The 18,327-nt window shown below is 44.3% G+C and overlaps 1 protein-coding gene across 1 annotated transcript in view; it reads left to right on the forward strand.

Annotated features, from left to right (window-relative positions):
- Positions 1–18,327, forward strand: part of GABBR2 (gamma-aminobutyric acid type B receptor subunit 2) — a 521,049-nt gene that overhangs the window by 204,231 nt on the left and 298,491 nt on the right. Inside the window, exon 3 of the mRNA XM_016189321.2 lies at positions 16,736–16,906. Coding sequence (XP_016044807.2) covers positions 16,736–16,906 — 171 coding nt within the window. The remainder of the gene's footprint in view (positions 1–16,735; positions 16,907–18,327) is intronic.

Genomic DNA, 18,327 nt, shown 5'->3' on the forward strand with positions numbered 1-18,327 from the left:
GATAGCTATGGCCTAGCTTTATATGGTCAGGAATGTTAAGGGGTCCTTTATATGATCAAGACAGAAGGGGATAGAGAAATGGTGAGGGTCTTCCCAGTAACCATTGGGCAAGTGGTCCAGCTAGTTTGGAGAATGAGGAAGCGAACCCCCCTGCCCCCAGCTAGCACAGAGGGGATGTGGACCCCTGCACGAAGGAGACTCATAGGGGGGCTGGGACCCTTTCGGCAGGTTCCCTCTTGCTCAACCCACAGAGGCAAAAAGCGCCAGGGGAGACTTGACAGAAAGCCTTTACCTCCCAGGCATCCAGGGGTCCCCCTGGATGGCCCACGCCATGCTCAACCTCGGCTTACGCAAGGTCCCACATCCTGTAACCTCATAGTGTCCTCATCTGATGAAGTGAGGGCCATGAAATCTATTCTGCCTAGGTCATAGATTTTTGTAAAACTCAAAGTGAACCTAAGTAAGTTGTTGTTGGTGGTGGTGTGTGTGTGTGTGTGGGGGGGGGGGGCCTTTAATGGTAGAGAAGACACCTAGCCTAGCCACCTGCGGTCTGAGTGAGTGCTCATGGAGTCCACCTGCCTCCCTGCTGTGCTTGTTTGCTGTGCGGTGGCTGAACTTCAGGTGACTTAACCTCTCTGAGCATCACTCTCCTCATCAGAAAAATACTGACCAGCCAGTGCCTGCTCCGTGTTTTGCCATTCAAGGAGAGTTCCAATGCAAGCTTTTCTTACAGTGCATGTCCCACTGTGATCGTGAGGCAGTAAGTAAGTTCAAGGAATCAAAGCATCTGAGTCCTGATGCCAGCTTTGCCTTTTGCTAACGACAAGATCCCGGGCGTGTGTCTGCACCTCCTAGAAACCCAGTTTCTCTACAAGAAAACAAAGACAGTACTGTCTTTCCCGTCATGCATTGTGCCTTTGCCATGAGCATCTATCTGGCCATGGAAGTAGGAGGGGACACTGTGCTGAGGTACACCTTGACTGAGTGACAGGTACCCCTCGCCCTCTCCTTCTGCCTTCGCTCACTTTACCTCGGTCCTGCAAGCTCCATTCAGACCGTACAAGAAGAGAAAATCTCATCATTTCCTTTCTCCTTTTTTCTTTTCTTTCTCTCCCCCCCCCCCCCCAAGGTTATCTCCGGGGCTTGGTGCCAGCACTACAAGTCCACTGCCCCTGGTGGCCACTTTTTCCATTTTATTGTACAAGACAGGGAGAAATTGAGAGGGGAGGGAGGGAAGGAGGAGAGAGAGAGAGAGAGAACCGCAACTCTGCTTCACCGCTTGTGAAGCATCTCCTCTGCAGGTGGGGCGTGGGGTCTCTAGCCCGCATACTTGCGTGGGTCCTTACCCTTAGTATTATGTGCGCTTAACTGGGTGCGCCACCGCCCTTTCCTGCGATCTGATCATTTCTTACAGCTGAGTAAGTTTTCCATTGTGTATCTACACCATCGCCTTGGTTACTAGTCTGTCATTGGACATCTGCGCTGTCTCCAAATTGGGGCAGGGCCATACTTAGACTAGCTGTGGCTGATGAGAGCCAAGGACTATAAAGGGAGGGAGGCAGAAATGGGGGGGCCGGTGATAGGACGTGGGGGTGTCCACATGGGGGTGGAGGAGGATGTCAGTTTTGGGTTATAGTAGTGTGCAGATACCCTTCACCGGGAGAGCAGACACTGTACTCATATGGCAAGGACTGTGACTGTGCTGGGAATCACTACTCCCCTGTCTCCCAGTAAAGTGATTTGAATATGAAAAAAAGTCAGACTCAGCAACAGAAAGGAGAGATGCTTGTTCCCAAGTGGTTCTAGCCCAGACTCTCTCTGAAAGCAGTGTCACACCCCAGAGCTCATGCAGGCAGGTCAGCCCTGCTGGTGCTCCAGGGGAGAGAGACTTCAGGCACTCACTGGAGCAGAGGGCACTGGTTTTCCCTGGAGAACCTCTGGGATTCTTTGCAGCTGCTCCTCATCACGTTAGTCTCACTGGCTTCAGTGTCCGAAGCACTTTGTGTCCGAACAGTTCTTCGCCAGGACTTGGGCAACGGCAGTGACCTGGCACAGACCTGAAGTGGACCCAAGTTCCCAACACACACAGCCCGGTGCCTTTGTATACATCCTGGCGCTGGCCACAAACGGGGTTTTGTCAGAAGTTTCCTGAGAAAGTTGTGTCCCATTCAGCTTGGCTGAAAGGCACCTTAGATGACAAACACCTCCCTCATTTAATTACAGAAACAGTCAGCAAACCCATGGAAAAAGATGAGACTGAAGGAAGAAAGGAGCAAGTCTCAGTCACCCCTCCAGCCTACCACTCAGCCACTCACACTGGGCCTGCATTCAACAACGAGGGCTACTCTGGCTTCTTGCCACCTGAAAAAAATAATAAATAAAAGGTTTATTTCTGCAGAGAATTTAAAACTCACATGCCCCCAAACCAGATAAAGGATGAATTGCCTATGGACAATCATTCAGTTTTCTTCTATGCATTTTATTGTTTAAGGTATAGGACCGAGGCCTTTGATACATTTTGAGTTCGTGTTGGATGATGATTTCTATAATGTTCATTCTTCAAATCCAAGAACAAAGGCTGAGCCTCCACTTTTCGTATGTCACCCTCTCTTTCAGCAACGTCCTGTCGTTTTCATTGTACACATTCCACCTCCTGAGCTATAGTCACTCCCAGAGACTTTATCTTTTGAGTTCAGTAGTAAATGGAATCACTTCCTTCATTCCCTTTTCCCTGGGCCCATCATCTGTGCACAGGGATACCACAGATCTATGCATATTGATTTTCATATCCTGCTACTTGACTGAACTTACTGATGGTTCTAGCCGTCACATGGTGGAGACATTCGACTTCTGTAGATATAATATTGTGCTGTCAACAGTGAGAGTTTAGCTTCTTCTTTTTCCATCTGGATTCCTTTGATGGCCCTCTCCTATCTGACTGTATTGCAAGAACTTCTAGGACAGTGCTGACAAGAAGGCCTGAGAGGCTATCCTTGTCTAGTCCCAGATTTTAGGAGGAAAGAGTCCAGTGCCCACCCCACCCCCTTGATTCTGATGTTAGCTGAGTATTTGTCAAATATATGGCCTTTATCATACTGAGGACCTTTCCTGGATCCCCAATTTCTTTTTCATTGCTTTCTGAGGGGGGTTAATGTGTTCACGGTACAGTTGTAGACACACAGGCACAACCTTTTATCCCCCCCCCATGAGAGGGATCTGCAGAATAGTCTCCCCTCCACTTGGTCCTTTCGCATCATCATGGACAAGGACCCACCCTGATGCTCACTCTTCTTTGGTGCAATATACTGCCACTCAGTCCAGTCCCTAATTTCTTAAGGGTCGGTATCAATACATGGGTATTGGACCTTTGCATATTGCGTTTTTAGCATCAAACTGATACAACCATGGTTTCTTTTCCTCTCCTCTCCCTCTCTCCCTTCCTCTCTCCCTCCCTCCCCTCCTTTCCTTCTGCATGCCTTTCTCTCTACCAGAGCACTGCTCAGCTCATAGTTTATGGCAGTGCAGAGGATTGAACCTGAGTTTTCGGAGTCTCCGGCGTGAGACTGTATTTGCATAACCATCTTTTTTTCCCCCTATGTAATCACTAAGGCTCAGTGCCTGCACTGTGAATCCACTGCTCCTGGTGGCCATTTATTTCTTTTCTCCTTCTTCTTCTCCTCCGTCCTCCTCCTCCTCCTCCTCCTCCTCCTTCTTCTTCCTCTCTTCTTCTCCTCCTCCCCCCCCCCCTCCTCCTCCTCCTTCTTCTTCTTCTTCCTATTTTATTTGACAGGACAGAGAGAATTTTGGGGAAGGAGGATGAGAGAGAGAAATAGATACTTGCAAACCTGCTTCATGATATGGAAGCATCCCTCTTGCAGGTGGAGAGATGGGCTCGAACCTGGGTCTTTGAGCATTGTGATATATACACTTAACTGGTGGGCCACTGCTTGAAACCCTGAATTACTCTCTTAAAATGCTGTTGGATTCAATTTGCCAAGATGTTTTTTGTTGTTTTTTTTAAGGATCTTTGTATCTATCTATATTCATCAGAGATATAGGTCCCTGGTTTTCTTTTTTGGTATAATCCTATCCCTTCTTTGGGGATCATAGTGATACTAACCTCATAGAATAGGTTTGGGATTTTTTTGGAGGAAGTCTAAGAAGAGCAGGTATTAGTTCTTTGAAAATCTAATATAATTCATTAGCAAAGTAATCTGGACCTGGTTTTTTATTCTTTTTTGAAAAATTTTATTAGTGGTTTAATAATGATGAACAAGACTGGAAGATAACAGGGGTACAGTTACACACAGTTCCCACCACCAGAGTCCCATGTGCCATCCCCTCCATTAGAAGCTTCCTTATTCTTTATCCTTCTGGGAGTAAGGTCCAACATTCTTCATGTGGTGCAGAAGGTGGAACTTCTGGCCTCTGTAATTGCTTCTCTCCCTGGACATGGACATTGGCAGTCGATCCATACCCCCAGCCTGTATGTATCTTTCCCTAGTGGGGCAGGGCTCTGGAGAGGTGAGGCTTTGGGACACACTGGTTAGGTTGTCTTCCCTGGGAGCTAGGATGGCATCATAGTAGCACCTGCAACTTGGTGGCTGAAGGCAGTAAGATAAAAAGTAGGGGAAATTGTTTAATTAACAGGAAACCAAAGGTAGGAATAGAGCAGATGAAATTAGGGGTCTTCATATGGGAAGAAGCTAGGAAGTCTATTTTTGGTATGTTCCTAGGGGCCTATGACTTTAGTAATTTTTGCCTGAGCCTGATAGCTAACATGCAGGTGGATTAAAAGTATTGTCTGGGAAGATGGTGTCAGAGTTAAGTGGACCTTTCTTCTTAGGAAGGCTTTTGATTACTGCTTCAATTTTAGCACTTGGCCTACTCAGACTATTTTCTCTTGGTCAAGCTTGGCAGGTGGTTGGTTCTAAGAATGCTTCCATTTCGTCCAGGCTGTCCAATTTCTTTGCACAGAGAAGTTCATAATATGCCCCAAACGAACTCTGTACCATCAGTTGTGATTCCACATCTCTCGTCTTTTATCATAGTTTTCTCTCTTCTCTTCTCTTTTCTTTTATTGAGGAGTCTAGTTCCTCATAGTCTATTATCTTCTTTGCCGCAAGTACCTTGTGGCGAAGGAGCCTAGTTGTTCTGTCTCTTCTTCTGTGTTATGGACCTGGAACATGCCTCCCTAGCCTATCCCTTTGAGCCTGTTTGTCCTTCCTTCAGACACAGAGTAGATGGGTAGAGCCTTCTGCCAGTCAGAACACTGCATAGCTACTCTTAGCAACTCTCATAGTTGTTGATCTTTCTGGCGACCAACTAAGATGTTCTTTTTTTACTTTCTTTTCTTCTTCTTTTTTTAATGATAAATAGAGAAATTGAGAAGGGAGTGGGAGATAGAGAGGAGAGACACCTGCAGCACTGCTCCACTATTTGTGAAGCTTCCCCCTGCTGGTGGGGACCAGGAGCTTGAACCAGGCCTTTGCTTATGGGAACATGCTCAACCAGGTGCACCACCACCTGACTCCTGGTTTCAAACAAAGCTTTAAAAGAAGAGCATTATACCCAGGGAAACAAGAGCATTATACCCAGGGAAACAAGAGCATTATACCCAGGGAAACAAGAGCATTATACCCAGGGAAACAAGAGCATTATACCCAGGGAAACAAGAGCATTATACCAGGGAAACAAGAGCTTCCTTTCTTTAAGGAGAAGAAAACAGTGGGGCAGGGGTGGGGGGGCGGAGACAAACCCTGACAGCAATATGTGGTGAGAATTTTTTATATACTATACTGATATAGAGTCTCAGAAAAACAGACTGAGAGCAAAGATGAATTTGAAATAGCAGAAGATGAGGACCAGCTGGAGGAACCAAAGGCTATACCTAAATTCTTGTCCCCCAGTTTTCTGATAAAAATAAACTCCATCATTGTTACATAGAAAACAAAGTTGAAGGCAATCTACACTTTGTGGTTTTATGGTGAGCCACATCAGAAAAGATGTGCTTTGTATTTATTTATTTATTTATTTATTTATTTATTTATTTATTTAGGGTTGCCACCTGGGTTAACTCTGGGGCTCGGTGCCTGCACTACGAATCTGCCGCTCTCTTTCTTTCACCACCACCTCTTTCTTTCTCTCTTTCTTCCTTTTTTTTCCTTCTTTCTTTTCCTGTTTTATTTTATAGAACAGAGAGAAACTGAGAGAGGAGGGAGCACTTCACTGCTCGTAAAGTGTCCCTTTGCAGGTGGGGTGTAGGGGCTGGGACCTAGGATTTTGCATTTAACCAGGTGTGGCGCCACCTGCCCCCTTGCCTTGCTTTTTGAGAGTCCAGTGAGCACATTCAGCGTTTAACCCTTGAGAAAGTACCACAGATGTCATCAAAAGCACACAGCAGGGCCTGGGCTGTGGTATGCCCAGTAAATCATACATGTTACCAGGTGCAAGGACTTGGGTTTAAGACTCTGCTCCCCACCTGCAGGGGGGAAGGTTAACAAATGGTAAAGCAAGTGCAGCTTGTGACTTTCTCCCTCTGTATCTTCCACTCCCCTCTCAATTACTCTCTGCTCTGTCAAATAAAGAAAAAAAATTAAAAGCACACAGCACCTAGAAAAAGTAGAGAAGTCCTTCAAAAATTATGTATTACATCACCCCCCCCCCCCCCCGCCACACACACACTGTAACACCATAACCCAGAGCCGAGCAGTGCTCTGGTAAAAACAAACAAACATTCAGGTTAAGGATGAAAACTTTTGACATCCTTAGTTATATATGAAAAAAAGTTGTGTTCTCCATAAAATCACCCACAGTCCGAAGATAAGGTTAAAGAGAATACCATCATAAAGAATTCCCGGTAAACCAATTCTCAATAACACAATATGCTCACTAGATGCTCTGCAGTTAAGATCTTAGACTGTTGAGAAGCAGATGAATGACTAGTCCACTTATACACAACTCCCCACCACATTATAGACTAAGGACTGAAGAGACCAATAGTAAGGAAGTGACACTATCCCTGGAAGACTAGCAGCAATCAGACATTCCAAATGTTGGTTAGGATGTGAAGAAATGAGAACACTTGTGCCTGGTGCTATGCATAAATGAATGATACAGCCATTTTACAAAAAGAACACCAGGGAAATGGAATAGGCATATACCCTGTAATGAAAGAAATAGACTAAAGCAAGATGCTCTTCCAAAGTGCAGAAGAAAAGAACTAAGAGATGAAATCTTGGAAGAAAACTACATATGTTAATTTGGAAACAAACAAACAAAAAAGGATGATATTAGGTTTTCCAAGGGAGAGACAGGAATAATATAGACACAAAATATAAATGTAATAAAAATGTTTTCACTCCAATATATGTGATATGTGATATGATATATGATATATGATATATGATATATGATATATGATATATGATATGATATACTATATACTATATACTATATACTATACACTATACACTATACACTATACACTATACACTATACATTATACATTATATATTATATATTATATATTATATATCTGCGAAAATAGTACATTTCTGAATAAGTATCTATAGCTGCAGGTGTACCTATTTTCCACTTATCAACCTGCAGGTATATCTTCTGGGTTGATAGTCTTGAATATATTGATAAAAGGACTCCCTGTCCCCAGAAAAATCAAGCACTTCATTAATCACTGACTGAGTGAGCACTAACAGATTTATTAAGATAAAACACACCCCATTTTATTTGAAATATTTTTGAATTCTAAGAATAAAGAACGTTCTTCAGGGATCCAGGCAGTGAAACCAGATACCTACAAACAAACAACAATTAAACTAGACGCAGATTCCTCCTCTGCATCACTGCAATTTCAAGAGAGAAACATAGTAATCCAAGAAGTTTACATACAGCTCAGTTCTACTATGTGTCAAGTTAACAGAGGATCACTCCCAGCAAGTTTACATCTCCTTACCATTCAGAATATTGCAAGATATTCCAGCAGATTCTGACAAGAAACAAGATTGAGGAGCACCATGAACAGTATCAAAGAAACTCAATGGATGGAGCAGTATCTCCCTCTCCCTTTAATTTTTTATTTATTTGATAGAGATGGCCAGAAAACGAGAGGAAGATGAAGATATAGAGGAAGAGAGACAGAGAGACGTCTGCAGCCCTACTTCACCGCCTGTGAAGATTTCCCCCTGCAGGTGGGAATTGGGGCCTTAAACCTGGGTTCTCAGCCAAGTGGACCACCCCCTTTTACTCTATGAATATGGAATAAAAAAATTGGTCAGGCAATTATATGTAAATATAGACAGTTATAGAAACAACAGTCAACCCATATCTGCAATCTTGGGAGAACTACCATAGCTTCCAGTGGAGGGAATGGGGATACAGAGCTCTGGTGGTGGGAATGGGACAGAATTATTCCCCTGTCATCTTATAATTTTTTATTATCTTTATTTATTTATTGGATAGAGACAGCCAGAAGTTGAGAGGAAAACGGGGGATAGGGAGAGAGAGAGACAGAAAGACATCTGCAGCCCTGCTTCACCACTCACAATACTTCCCCCCCGCAGGTGGGGATCAGGGGCTTGAACCCAGGTCCTTGAACACTGCAATATGTGTGCTCATTTAGGTGCGCCCACACCCAGCCCCCCTCATATTAATAGTTTTGTAAATCGTTATTAAGTCATTAATAAAATAAAAAGAAAAATCTTCTGGTAAGGAAGGCAACTCAGTGGGACAGTACACTCAGGAGACTATTGGTTCATTCACTGGCACCACATAAAAAGTAAATAATATCAAGGCCTGGTAGAGAACTAGCCCTATAAAACATACACCTGTCTGGGCATGGGTCCCTGGGTTCAAGCCCTGGGACCACATAAGAATACTACACCATCAAGGGAAGCTGAGTGGATGATGGAGAGTATTAGGCCATCCCTTACTCTTTCAGTCTCTGTCTCTTAATCCCTCTTTTCTCTTTTCCCTAGCTGAAATAAAAATAAGATAAAGTCAGTATAGTGGAGGTGGAATTGTGCATGCATAATATTACAGAGAGGAAAAATAAAAAAACTGAATAGTAGTCAGTGTATAATATAAAATAAAGGGCAGTAAAATGATGCAGGAGTTTATTTTACCTTGATAAATACTTTAATGCTCAGTTCCGCTATTTGCATCAGACAAGGGCAGGTATTGCTGAAAATGAGAATATAATTGTAATGTGCATTTATACTGAAGAGAACATAAAGTCAAAGCACAGAAAGAAAAAGCTGTTGAAATTTGCAGGGGAAATTGTCAGAGACGATGGAGAAAATTTGACTAGCTGTTCAGTCTGTAATAGATCAACTGAACAGAAATACAAAACATAATAATCTACAGCAGAATAGTCTCTCTTATGCCTAAGAAGTCTGGCAAAGAATTTTATATCTTACAACTGAAAACTACAGCCACTTTTTCAGGCACCGTGAAACTGTTGCAAAAATTGATAGTATAATAGCCCACAAAGAAAAATCTCAATAAATTCTCCAAACAGACACTGTACAGGCTAAGTGCCCAAAAACAATGCCATAAAACTAGAAATGATAGCAAATCTATAGAATACATTTAGAAATCCTCTCTGAAATAAATCCTTGATTAAAGATGAACTCAAAGCCTCAATCATAGTCTGTTTAGAAATGAACTTGGTTGTGTGAAATAAGGCAAGAAGCCCAGAAAGTTTGGCTCTTTGAGTTAAGGCCCTAATGTTAGGCAAGTCTGTATTGCTGCTACTGGGACTGTGTGTGTGTGTGTGTGTGTGTGTGTGTGTGTGTGTGTGTGTGTGTGTGTGTGTGTTGGGTGGGGGGAGAGCAGCCATCAAGGGGAGAAAGAGCCCTGGCATTATTAGAGTCCTTTAGACCTGGAGTTGTGTCTTGCTTCTACCTCTTAAGATTTTTATTTATAAGTTTTTATTGCCACCATAGTTATGGCTAGGAATCAATGCCTGCATAACAAATCCACTGTTCCCAGTGGCCATTTCTCTGTTTGTTTGTGCTTTATTTTGTTTGATAGGACAGAGAGCAGTTGAAAGGAATGGAGGGGAGAGAGAGAGAGAGAGAGAGAGAGAGAGAGAGAGAACTACAGCCCTGCTTCACTGCCTGTGAAGCTTGCCCTCTGCAGGTGGGGAGCAGGGATCTTAACCCAAGTCCTTATGTGTGGTAAGGTGTGCACTCTACCAGGTGTACCACTGCCTGGTTAAAACATATTAAGAAAATATATATATATATATATATATTTAAAAAAATATTTATTTATTCCCTTTTGTTGCCCTTGTTGTTTTATTGCTGTAGTTATTATTGTTGTCATTGTTGTTGGATAGGACAGAGAGAAATGGAGAGAGGAGGGGAAGACAGAGAGGGGGAGAGAAAGATAACACACCTGCAGACCTGCTTCACCGCCTGTGAAGCAACTCCCCTGCAGGTGGGGAGCTGGGGGCTCGAACTGGGATCTTTACACCGGTCCTTGTGCTTTGCGCCACCTGCGCTTAACCTGCTGCGCTACCACCTGACTCCCAAGAAAATATATTTTTAAATCTTCCTGTTTGATTTAATGTGTCATCAGGGTAAAGGGTTCCAAGTTAGATCATATTCCTCAGGGCCCTCTGGCTTTGAAATTCAGTGCTACCAGGCACCTGCAGTCTTTGCCTGTGGAAGGGACTTTTAGAAAGCTGGGCCCAGAAGAACAGGGATGCAGAGCTATCTAATCAGAGTGTGCATCATCTCAAATGGTGCGGGAAATGCCAGAGCCCGTTAATATTTCGCACCCAACAAGATCTAAACCTGAGGCATCTATTGTAGTCCAAACCCATTGTAAACACAATGGGCCATTCACTCACTGAACAGTAACCACGGTAATTACCTGCAGGCAAACATATGAGATTGTTCAAGCAACAATTAATTGTGGACCTGGAACTAATGGGACAATAATGGCAAAGTATTAACTGGAGTGCAATTCAGAAATCACATCAGAAAACCAATATTTTCCAAATTGTGTCAGGTAAGCACTTGGGGGCAAGTGAAGGCACAGATACCATCTCAGGTCCTGAGATAGTTACTTCCTGAGTTTTCCGAATGACTCTTTCTTAGTGGTGGCTGTGGAAGGCCTAAAGTGTCGATTTCATCTCAAGAGGAGAATCACGGATACTAGGCTTGAGGGAACGAGAGGGAGTTTCCCTTCTTTTGCCGTGGGACCCTATATCCCTGGAGGCAGAAGCATTGATTTTGTTCAGTTTCTAGGACCGTCTTTTGTGATTGGATGGAAGAAGGTGGGGGCCCTCTTTCCGGCGAGAATGTCTGTGTCTGCACGGCCGCACACTCCCACACAGCTGTTCTGTGCTGTTTTCTGTGTGTGCTGGTGCGTTGAAGGTCCTCTGTGTTCTCACTGGGTGATGTTCCAGGGCTCATCTGTACACCCCCAGATACGGGGAACTCACTGCTCTCAATGGCAGCTCTCCACTGCTGGGCAACTCAATGCTTTAGCAATAGGGAGAAAGTCTAAGGTCATTAGATAAATGGAGGACTACAAAAGATGGATAAGGGCAAGAGACTGGCTCACGTAATAATGGCCTTTTTGTCATTATCACATCACTTTCATCACCTGGGGTCCTCGCCAGGGAATCCTTGGATTCCCACACAAATATGATAGGCCTAGACCTCTAGTAGATCCTTCTCTCCACCATCACTGGTCACTTCCATCAGGAACACCATCCAAAGCCCTCCCGTGGGCCTTCTCAGGACCTGGCCCTCACTGTAGAGCAGCAATGGCAGGGACGGCCCCACTTTCTGAAGGGAGGCTGGGTCACGCTACTCTGCCACTCCAGGAAGACGGGTCCTGAAATGAGTGCAGCCCAGAGCATTCCCAGCTGTGACCACAGACTGCGAGCTCAGACTGACAGACTTGGAGGTTACAAAGGCCTCTGTGCTAAATGTGTAAAGATGTGAATCCTAGGTCAGATTGATGGGGTAAACAGTCAATGGTATTTTATATTTTCCTCATATTTGGGAGCTACTCTCTGCCCTAATCTAGCTTTCTAGCCCTATTCTCAACTCTGTCACCATCTTCCCAGACAATACTTTTAGTCAACCTGCATGTTAGCTGCCAGGTTCAGGCAAAAATTACTAAAGTCATGGCTCCTTGGAACATACCAAAAATAGACTTCCTATCTGCCCACACAAAGACCCCTAATTTCATCTGTTCTATTCCTACCTTTGGGTTCCTGTTTATTAAACAATTTTTCCCGCTTTATATCTTACCACCTTTCAGCCTCCAAGTTGCAGGTGCTATGATACCATCCTGACTTCCTCAGGATTGTATCCCAAAGTCTCACCTGTCCCGATGTCTCACTTCTCCAGAGCCCTACCCCCACTTGGGAAAGAGAAAAACAGGCTGGGGGTATGGATCTACCCACCAATGTCCATCCAATGAAGAAGCAATTACAGAAGCCAGAATTTCCACCTTCTGCACCCCTGAAATAATTTTGATCTATACTTCCAGAGGGGGAGAAATGATAGGGTGAAGATGACTAGAGAGAGGACCCCAAACTCCCAACTTCATCAGGACTCAGAGAGAGAAGAGGAACAAAGGAAGTAGTAATAGGTGTATGTGTGACTTGGAAAGGAAGAGAAGATGGGACCATAGGGAGAAAAATGGGGAAATATATACAAATGCGGACAGATAGTTGTAGAAATACCAGTTAATCCATATCTGCAACCAAGAACTGCTGTAGCTTCCAATGGAGGGATTGGGGATTCAGAGCTCTGGTGGTGGGAATGATAGGGAGTTGTACCCCTGTTATCTTGTAATTTTGTAAATCTATTTTAAATCACTAGTAAAAAATAATAATCATAGAAAGAGGCAGGTCTCCACAGGGTTGCTCTCCTGAAGTCTTGTCACAGGGGGGTACTCACTTAGGTGCTGAGAGAGGCAGCAGAGCATTTTCTCTGGGGCCTGGGCCTGTGTTGTGTTAGATAAGCATTTGGGGGGGGGGTGATAGCATGTGTACTATCCGGGTCCAGAGTAGTTGCTCCCTGATTTGGAGGATGTCTGTCTCCGGATGCTGAGCTTGGCCTCTGGGATGGATTCGGTTTGGAGCTGCTGCTGGGATGAACCAGGGTTCAGGGAGAAAGCTGGTGGCAGCAAAGACTGAGCTTATTTCAGCCTTACCTTCTCTGGATCAGAAACTTATCTGAAAGTGAGAGAAAATGGGAGAAAGAAAAAGAAAGAAAGAAAAAAGAGAGAGAAAGGGAGAAAGAACCAAAAAGAAATAAAGAAGGATGAAAAGAAAAAAAGCAAGAGAGGACAAAGGGAGAAAGGGATGGAGAAAGATAGGGAGGGAGAGATGAAAGACCAGAGGAAACCAAAGAGGAATTGTCTCATACCCACAGAGCGGGAAAGGTCTTTTTAAATCTGATGCTCCAAAGTGGGAAGACAAGAAAGAGGAACATTTATAAACCCAACCATGTTAAAAAGACAGACAAACTATACCAGGCTATCAAGACAGCTCATCTGAGAAGGTGCCTGCTTGCCGTGCCATGCATGCAACCCAGGTTCAAGCCCAGCCCCCACCCACTGGAAAAGTTCTGTGCTGTAGTGTTTTTCCCTCTCTCATTCTTTCTCTCTGTTTCTGCCTCTCTCTCTTATATCAGGAAAAAATGGCCCAGAATGGTGCAAACTCCTCCCCCCCAAAAAAAGTAGATATAGATAGACAGATAAATGGATAGATGCATGGATGGATAAACAGACAGACAGATAGATGGGTAGATAGATAAATGAATGGATGGATAGATGGAGACCACAAGAAACCTGGACCTGGGTTCAGGTCCCTAATCTCCTCCTGTGGGGTAGGGGATCCCTAATCAATGAAGCAGGGCCGCAGATGTCTTTTTTTCTTTCTTCCTCTCTCCCTTCAACTACCCTCTCAATTTCTCTCTGTCTCTATCCAATAAATAATAAGTAAAACATTTCAAAAATAAAATTGAAAGGAAAAGTACAAATTGGGGAGGGGTGGGTCCTCAACTTGATATCAATAAAGGCTAATTGCCTTAATATGTTACCTCTTCAAAGTAACCAGAACAAGACTGAGCGAGTCGAATTGGAAAGCAGGGGAAGGGTGTGAACAGTTTCCAGAAAGAAACCGAAAAAATTGCTCTTAAACATTGGAAGAGATACTCAGCCTGGGAAGATAAATGCAAAGCAGAGTTCCAAGATCTCATTTTTCCCAGCTTCACCCTGGAATATCAAACACTGTGATAGCAGCCCTCAGAGGAGGAGGCAGAGGGCAGCTTAGGAGGGAGTGGCATTGGAGCTCAGCCATGCAGGCCCGGTCTTTGCAACCCAACTTCGCAACTGACTAGTACTTGAAGGAAAAGGAAGAAATAATAAAGGAGAAGAAGGACAGGTTTGACTACTGAGTGTAAAATAACATGGGCAACATATAAAAACAAACAAACTTGGGTCCTGGCAGCCCGTGTTTGAATATTGCATGTCTGAAATTCAGGCTTGATAAGAGAAGAATGAAACTTTATTCTTTGTAAAATAAAGAATATGAAGGAAGATGCCCCAAAGAGGACACGTCGCTGGTGAATACCCACAGTGTGCACAGCCAGTGAATGCTGTATGGTTCAGGCTTAGGCATAAGCTGCCATAAAAGTCAGTAGAGTAAAAAAAAAAAAAAATACTCTTTCCCTCTATTGGCAAGAATAAGGTGGAATCAGTCCTCTGATTATATTCTGCTAGTGGGTATACCATCCCTTTGGGGGGCATTAATATCAGATGTCTTAGAGCTCATATCTCTACTTATATATTACAGACTAGCCTAGAGTCTGAAGTGTCTGTGTGTGTGTGTGTTTGGGGGGGATGTGTAAAGGTGCTAGTAGAATAATTTGACAATGATTACAAATAACTTACCTATTTAATTTTTTATTAGTGAGTTAGTTTTTTTTCTTTTCTTTTCTTTTTTTTTTGTCTCCAGGGTTATCGCTGGGGCTCCGTGCCTGCACTACAAATCCACTGCTCCTGGAGGCCATCTTCTCCCATTTTGTTGCCGTTGTTGTTGTTAGATAGGACAGAGAGAAATGGAGAGAGGAGGGGAAGACAGAGAGGAGGAGAGAAAGACAGACACCTGCAGACCTGCTTTACTGCTTGTGAAGCGACCCTCCTGCAGGTGGGGAGCCGGGGGCTCGAACCAAGATCCTTGTGCCAGTCCTTGCATTTGGCACCATGGGCACTGAACCCGCTGCGCTACCACCTGGCCCCCTTCAGTATTATTTTTGATAGAGCTAGAGAAGGCAGAGTGAGAGAGATTGAAAGAAACCACAGCACCAAAACTTCTTTCAGGGTGGTAGGTGCCAGGCTTAAACCTGGATGACGCACATGACAAAACAGTTCATTATCCAGGTGAGCTATTTGACTGGTCCTTTATTAGTGACTTAATAAACAGTGGTTTACAAGATTATAAAACAAAAGGGCCATAGTCCCACACCACACCCACCACCTGAGTTCTTCACCCACCTGCCCCTAAGCATAACCACCATTGTCTCTCAAGGTCTTAGAAAGTTTGGTAACTTCTCCTGGTTGTTGTTATTATTGTCTTCTTCTTCCTCCTCCTCTCCCTCCTCCTCCTCTTTCTACAAGTTCATGTGGTTCAATTCTCTGAATTCCACATGTGAATGAAGCTATGTGGTAGCTACAGTGATGACAAATTAGAAGCAACCCAAGTTAAATTAAAAATTTGAATTAAGTTATGCTACACTCATGTGGTGGTATATTGTGTAACTAGAGAGTGGTCCGGAAAGTCATGCTCCATGTTTACACAGAAAAGCCTCTCATGAAGCAGGTCTGTAGGTCTCTCTCTTTTCCTATTTCCCACTCCCCTCTTAATTTCTCTCTGTCCTATCCAATAAAAATAAAAACAGAAAGAAAAAGATGCCATGACTTTCCTAACAACTCAATATTAAGTTATTTGCAAAATCTTCCTTCCTTTGTTCCCTCCCTCCTTCCTCTATTTTTTTCTTTCTTTCTCCCTCTCTTTCTTTCTTTCTTTCTTTCTTTCTTTCTTTCTTTCTTTCTTTCTCTCTTTATCTCTCCTTCCTTCCTTTCTCCCTTCTTTCCTTCAAACAGGTCTTACACAGGTATGGTTTCTCCCCCCCGCCCCCCATACCATTTCATTTTTCATTCAGATAGAGTTAGAGAGGAAGTGACATCATAGCAGTAGACCCCCCCCCCCCATGTTGTGCCTGGACTCCAGTAAGGACCACGTGTAGGACAAGGCATGGATCCTGTCTAGTGAGTCATCTTTCTGGCCTGGAGTTTTAACAGGATGTTTAGGTGCTTCTGGGATAATGTTAAGCCTGTGTGTGTGTGTATGGGGTGAGGGGAGACAGGTCAGCTGTGCGGTGTAGAACGATTTCGAGGTCTAGACTGAAACACACATTCACATTCATGTTTGTTCTTCTGGGAGAAGTAAAACAGCAGTTTGTGTTTTTCTTTTTCCTCCCATTTCGCATTTAAATAAAAACATCCTCTTCTCCACCAATATGTTAATGTATTCATTTGACAATTACAAGACTTCAAAAGTGTCTTGTCCTGTGCGCTTATGTCACAAGACGGAACTCAGGTCTGCTCTTTTGAGCAGAAAAGTCCCGGGCTCACAGCTGGCTGGCCCTCCCAGTAAGAGCATTTTCTCTCTCATGTTTTCCAGCTTTCCTTTGCCGCGACCACACCTGTCCTTGCTGATAAGAAGAAATACCCTTATTTCTTCCGGACTGTCCCCTCCGATAACGCAGTGAACCCGGCCATCCTGAAACTGCTGAAGCACTACCAGTGGAAGCGAGTGGGCACTCTGACGCAAGACGTGCAGAGGTTCTCCGAGGTAGGCAGGCACCTCCCTGAGGCGGCTCTGGGCTGTTGCCAAGGGGCAGTGTGGTTTGGTGAGGAGGGGCTCTTGCACAGGACTGCTGGCCAGACTTTTTTTCTCAGTGGGATCAAGGCTGTTTTGCCTTTGACTCGAGCACTTTGTAAAGTGAGGGGACAGTTGAAAATTGCTGTCAGGGCTGAGAAGTGAACCTCATCTTCCCTGGACCCTCGCTGTCCCTGCAGTCTTGCTCAATTGTTTCAAAGGCTTAGGTAACCTCTAAAATCATTCCATGCCCCCAAGACCGTTTCACCTGCTCAGAGACTTCTGGGAAGGAGCCAACTTGAAACAAAGACTCCTATATCGTTGTAGATCAGGGATTTTTGATTGGTTGATTGATTTTTATAAAAAGGAAACATTGACAAAAACCAAAGGATAAGAAGGGTATAACTCCACACAGCTCCCACCCCCAGAACTCCATATCCCATCCCCTCCCCTGACAGCTTTCCTATTCTTTATCCCTCTGGGAGTATGGACCCAGGGTCATTGTGGGATGCAGAAGGTGGAAGGTCTGTCTTCTGTAATTGCTTCCCTGCTGAACATGGGCATTGACTGGTTGATCCATACTCCCAGCCTGTCTCTCTCTTTCCCTAGTGGGACAGGGCTCTGGGGGGAGTGGGGCTCCAGGACACATTGGTGAGGTTGTCTGTCCAGGGAAGTCTGGTTGGCATCATGGTAGCATCTGGAACCTGGTGGCCTCTCCTGAGAATCCCAGGTTGAAAGCTGCTTCTTTTCTTTTTGGAACTCACACTAGGTGTTGTCTCCAAGTTGCCATCTTGACTCTGTGCTTGCAGGACAACTCCACTGCTCCTGGCTGTTTTGTTTTAAACCTTTTCCTTTGATTTAAGTTGAGAGGCAGAGAGAGAGAGCTATTGGGTTGTCGGAAAAGTCATGGCACCTTTTTACATAGAACACAGAAATGGCAAGTCATGACTTTTTCCAACATCAGATACATAGGGACAGAGAGGAAGAGAGACACCCATAGCACCACTGCTCCACTCTCCTCCAGCTTCTCCACCTGCAGGCAGGGGGAACGGGGGCTTGAAATCAGGTCTTCACACATTGTAACTAGAGGACTTGATGCGTGGACCGCCACCTGGCCCTACTTGTCTTTTTTTTTTTTTTTTTTTTTTTTTACCAGAGCACTGTTCAGATCTGACTTATGGTGGGGCGGGGCGGCGGGGTGGTCTTGAACCTGGGACTTTGGAACCTCAGGCATGAGAGTCTCTTTGCATAGCCATTATGCTATCTACCCACCGCCTGCCCTTTTTGTCTTTTAATGGCTTGCAGACATACACCCTACATGGTGTTTTAGTTTTGGAATTAGAAAAAGAAAAATATATCACAAGTGAAAGCACTGTTTTACCCATCCCTCTAAA

The sequence above is a fragment of the Erinaceus europaeus genome, chromosome 10 (assembly GCF_950295315.1).
Source record: "Erinaceus europaeus chromosome 10, mEriEur2.1, whole genome shotgun sequence".
Taxonomy (NCBI): domain Eukaryota; kingdom Metazoa; phylum Chordata; class Mammalia; order Eulipotyphla; family Erinaceidae; genus Erinaceus; species Erinaceus europaeus.